Consider the following 5,679-nt stretch of genomic DNA (forward strand, 5'->3'; position numbering starts at 1 on the left):
TATTATATATTATATAATATATATATTATATTAAATATATTATTTTCACGTTGATTTAAATATATTATATATTATAATATTATATATTAAATTGATGCGTCATATTATACTGATATTCAATGTCGGTTTCGTGACTTCCCGCGATATGTTTAAAGCATAATAGAAGAGTGATTATCGTTTCTGTACTTGCACAATATTATATTTCTTTTTCTATATGTATATATATATATAAACTTTTAAAATGAAACGATTTTACAAGTATATCATACGTATGTCATACCTTGATAACAGAATTAGTTGCTTGCATCTTTGTCTGTAAGACGAAGCGTACCGTACAACATCATTCAGTGAAATGAATTTTCGCCTTTGAAAAATAGAGAACTGCGCTTGCGCGAGTTCTACCTCACGCTTTCCGTCACGCAGTTTATTCTGCGACAAAAACATCTGTTTACTTTCTTTCTTGTCTCATCGATTACATAATAAATATGCATTCCAGCCAAAGCAATAAGTTGCAAGGGTTACAATTGCATAGGGTATTGTTGCCTATTTTGAGGTGAATTAGAGAATGTTATCTTATTTACATACTATATAAAATAATAGTACATTTGTACGTTACATTGAAAAACCATAGAAAATATTTTATTAGTCAAATAAATGTAACTGAAAAAACTAAAAAAACAAAAAGTGTTTTTCTCTGCATCCGTGTCATACTCGACTCCTCGAACCAGTGGAAACATGATTGATGTAAAAGATCGGTATTTTAGTTTGAATCGAACTCTTTTGCTGGCACTCGGTTTATGGCCTTATGAGATCTCGAATCTTGTCCGATTTCAATTAGGATTTTCTTATATTATTATGATAACTAGTATTATATTTCAGGTGTGTCTTAACAAGAATTTTTATCTTCATAACATTCATTTTAATAAAAATTAGTGGCATGTTTTAAAATATGTGATAATAACAATGAGCACTGTTTACTTCTCAAAAAAAAAAAAAAAACAGCTTACTCCATTTGTGACTTCAAAGTGTACTGTCGATGTTTTACTCATTAATTTGTCCATTACGCCTAGCTTTGTTACCTTTATAATAAAATACAATTCATTTTACGTTAACAGAAAAACGGTAAGTTTTATACTTGATGTACAAAATATTTGATCAATTAGTCATGCACAAGTACTTTACAAGTATTTTACATAGAAACTATTTTTTATGTGTATTATTCTACTTTAAAACACTTGTACTAGTTTGTTGCTATTGATATAGGTAAAGTATTTAATAGAAGAACTTCAATGTATTTGTAATAATCTGAAAGACAATGAAATTGCCATAATAGACAAATATGGAAATATTGGGAAGCGGTACACAGTTGCGCTTACAAGTAAAATGCATCAGTTATAAAAACACTGTAATGTTATACTTTATACGAAAAAAAAAAAAACTATTATACAGCATTTTAAAAGAAATGTCCAATTATATCATTTTAAATAAGTTATATAAATGCATATAAGTATACGTCAAAATTAGTGAACATTAATTATAATTTTTTTCGAATACAGACACACTGTTTTCCTTGAGTTTAATAATTTTAACTGTGTTTGTTTCAATTTGTATATAGTGATTGTTGTTATTAGTTTATCTGGTCTGGTGATCAGTCAGTTGTGCTTGGATCTGACTTACAGTTCTTCATCGGCAAACGTATCACGCCAACAATATCATTTGTTTGTAACAACTGAATATTTTGTCAATCAAGAAAAATATGCGCATTTATTGTTACTCCATATACTTGTAACAATATTCATAGGATTGATTACTATCTTAGCAACGGGAGCAATGCTTATTGTGTTTTTGTACCATGCCTGCGGACTGTTTAAAATTGCTAGGTAAAATAAATATGAATTACAATAACTAAATGTCTCGTAAAATAAAATGATAGAAAATAATCTAAGCTTAATATTTGTTTTATGTATAACAGTTCAATAATACTATGCCGATATTGTGTGCAAATATATTGAACTTATAATAAAATACTAACTGCTTTTATTAGTAAATGCTATTATTATTTTATTAAAAGTTTAAATAACTTTGATAACTATTATAACTGTGTCTTGTATCGAGTAATTTCAGTTATTTATATAAAAAAATATGAATCTTGCATTAAGTTATTTTTACAGCTTCCGTATCAAGCACATCGAAACCTTTCGTAAATCTGACACAATCTTGATACCTAAAACCTCGATACATAAGAATATAATTTGTGCCGTAGATATTCATCGAAAAGCGATGATGTTAGTATTTTTGTTATATACTGTGCTTATTTCCTTCAAATAGCGTCATACCTGTTTCCGTTATGTTCGTTTCTATGTTTGTAACCAAGTCGTAAATATTACGTCCATTTTACTTCCGTCTTGCCAATCTTTTGAGACAATGTGACTTCTTTGTCTCTTATGGAACGTACAAACAACCAAAAAAGTATATGGCATAGTCCAAGTCTACCCGAAGTTTCTCTTCCATATTTTGATTCTTCAAATTTGACGCTATTTAAAGGAAGTATTGTATATGTATAGTTCGTGCAGTAACATTTTCTTTTGTTGAAGGTACGCAAATACTTTAATATCTAACTTTGAGATATCGTTTTTTTTTCTAATCATATGTGGAGTACTTATTTTGAGCTTCAACGTTTTTCGAGTAAGCCGTTTTGTTGCTTGTATGATTGTTAAAGTGACATGAAAACATACTTAAATATAGTTGTGTAGTATGTAACTATGTAAAAAGTGTTATAAATATTGTAACTCATATTGGAAGTAAATTTGCAAAAAAAATAGTTGTTATTACTAACTTTCTGTTTTTTTAGATTTTTGAAAGTTTATCATCGACGTGGAAGATTGATGGACTTTTCTTAATTTCTGTTACAAGTGCAGGTATCGCTATTATATATATGTTCGTGGCTAATATTATGGGTCAGCAAATTATAAACCACAACAATAACGTATATGCAGCTGCGTGAGTAAATTTTGTTTTTTAATTACGTTACTCATCATTACCATAAAAATATAAAATAGAATTCAGTAGTCCCTATGTGAAATACAGTGCGTAGAATAAATGGATTTTGCTAATGAAATATGCAATTTTTTTTTTGCGCCATTTATTTTTATTTGTTTACCACTATGGGTCGAGTACTAACAGCTTGAAAATCCGCGACTAGAAATAAATTTTTTTTTCTTTTTATAAAATTGACCCATTTATTTCAGTGTACTGTATATATAATACGTACTTGAATCTTTTCAATCTTTATATACATACTTTAATCTTTTTTAAGAAAAATCAATTACGTAATTTCTAGTAAAAATGTTGTTACTTTTATATTAGTTTCCAATTTACTTAACATAAATAATATTATTTACAGATATGAAATTCCTTGGTACCTTATTCCTCTTTCTATGCAAAGACTAATAGTGATTCTGTTACAACGAAGTAACAAAATATTTGGTTTGAATGTCGGTGGATTGTTTATAGCATCTTTAGAATGTTTCGCCACGGTACAGAACGTTCTATGTTACAAAATTATGTATCTAATATATTGTCGTTTAATAAAAGACAAATCTCGATAATGCTTTTATATGTTACAGTTGATAAACGCGTCTGTGTCTTACTTTACTGTTTTGTATTCTGCAAGATCATAAATTATACTACTTTTATATCTGTTTTTATATCTATGTCATACCGTGATAACAGAAACAGTAGTCCATGCATTTTTGTCTACAAGATGATGCGTACGGCTCGAGACGTCTCAATAAAGTGAATTTACATGATCGGAAACTAAAGAACTGCGCTTGCGCGAATTTTACGTAACGCTTTTAGTCGCGGAGTTTATTCCTGCGAGAAAACAACATCTGTCTAATTTCTTTTGATATTTTATTCATTATTTAAAAAACGGATGCATCTCAGTCAAAGCAATAAAGTGCGAGTGTTACAATCGCAAAGAGAAGTATTGTCGCTTATTTTGCGCTTTGGCTTAATTAAAGAATATTATCTTATATCAAACACATATAGTGCACTTTATGTTACGATGAAAAAAACAAAGAAAATATTTTTTAGTCAAATAAATGTAAATGAAAACGAGGAAACGAAAACTTGTTTTTCTTTACATCCGTGTCATATGCGTTTCAGAGTCAGTAGAAACATGATTGATGTGAAAGATCGATATTTTAGTTTGAATCGAACTCTCTTGGTGGCACTTGGGTTATGGCCTTATAAAACCTCGAAAGTTGTCCAATTTCAATTAGGATTCTCTTATATTATTTTGACAACTTGTGTTNTATTTCAGGTGTGTTTTAATTAGACTTTTACTTTATAAAACGCCGTTACGTAAAAAATAGAGAGAGCAGTGTTGAAGTAATATCTTGCAATGAACTATGTTTACATCCGAAAAGTGAAATGTTACACAGGTTACACCATTTCTGACTTCAAAATTTACCATTGATGCTTTAATCGTAAATATGTCTGTTACGCCTTTTTTTATCAGCTTAATGATAAAATACAATTCTTTTTATGTTAACAGGAAAACAGTAAGTTCTATATTTGATGTATCAAATCTTCTATTAAACAAATCTATTTACATAATTAGTGATAATTACGATATTCCACACTTAAAACACTTATAATATTTTATTGCTACCATAGGTAAAATATTTAATAGAAGAACTTCAATGTACTTTTGATAATCTGAAAAATAATGAAATCGCCNTCATAGACATGTATGGAAATATTGGAAAACAATACACGGTCGGACTTACAAGTAAACTNAATTACTTGCAAGGATTTTGTAATATCGTACTTAAAAAAAAAAGTATTTTAACATAGTGCAAGAAAATGTTGCCTTTTTTATATTACTTTAATATAACACAATTTAAAAATAGTTTATAAATACATATGAATATATGTATTTAAATNATTTTAAATTTTTTAAAAGAAACATATCGTGCGTTTTATTATTCAATAATCTTAATATTTCGATCTGTGTGTAGTGCTTCTTGTAATTAGTTTAACTGTTATGACGATCAGTCAGTTATACTCGGATCTAGCTTACAGTCATTCATCGGTAAACATGTCACATGAATATCAACAATCGCAACTTGTAATTACTGAATATTTCATCGATCAAGAAAAATATTCGCGCTTCTTTGTACTCCATACAATCGTAGCAGTGTCCATAGGATTTGCTGCTATGGTAGCAACAGGAGCAACGCTTATTACGTATCTACAACATGCTTGCGGTCTGTTTAAAATTGCTAGGTAACAGAATAAACATAAACAACAATTAAATGTCTTATAAATTAAAACAATAGAAAATAACGTATGCTTATTCACACTAATATATAAAAATTTACTAATTTATTATTACATACAAACATAATTGTCTTACACTAAAATAATAAATGATACGTTTATTAGTATATTTAATATGATTGTGATATATGTACGCAATTTAATTTAAAATGTTATTTGTATTTCAAAAAATGCGGCCTTTGCAGTAAGTATTCTTTACAGCTTTCGTGTTAAACACATCATAGAAATGCATAAATACAAAGATAGTATTTTGGCAAACGAAAACTTGATACAAAAGAAGATAGTTTGTGCCGTAGATATTCATCGAAAAGCAATGATGTTTGTATCTATTGT

General features: G+C 28.4%; 1 protein-coding gene across 1 annotated transcript; it reads left to right on the forward strand.

Moving 5' to 3' along the window:
- Positions 1-4,412: 4,412 nt before the first annotated feature.
- Positions 4,413-5,292, forward strand: LOC109861871 (the record flags this gene model as incomplete). The annotated part of the gene is made up of 4 exons (XM_020441708.1): positions 4,413-4,429; positions 4,559-4,565; positions 4,681-4,795; positions 5,025-5,292. Coding segments are annotated over exons 1-4 (407 nt in total), but the record flags the coding sequence as incomplete, so codon positions are not given.
- Positions 5,293-5,679: the final 387 nt, after the last annotated feature.

The sequence above is a fragment of the Pseudomyrmex gracilis genome, unplaced genomic scaffold (genome assembly GCF_002006095.1).
Source record: "Pseudomyrmex gracilis isolate BER0280 unplaced genomic scaffold, ASM200609v1 scaffold_1103, whole genome shotgun sequence".
Lineage (NCBI taxonomy): Eukaryota > Metazoa > Arthropoda > Insecta > Hymenoptera > Formicidae > Pseudomyrmex > Pseudomyrmex gracilis.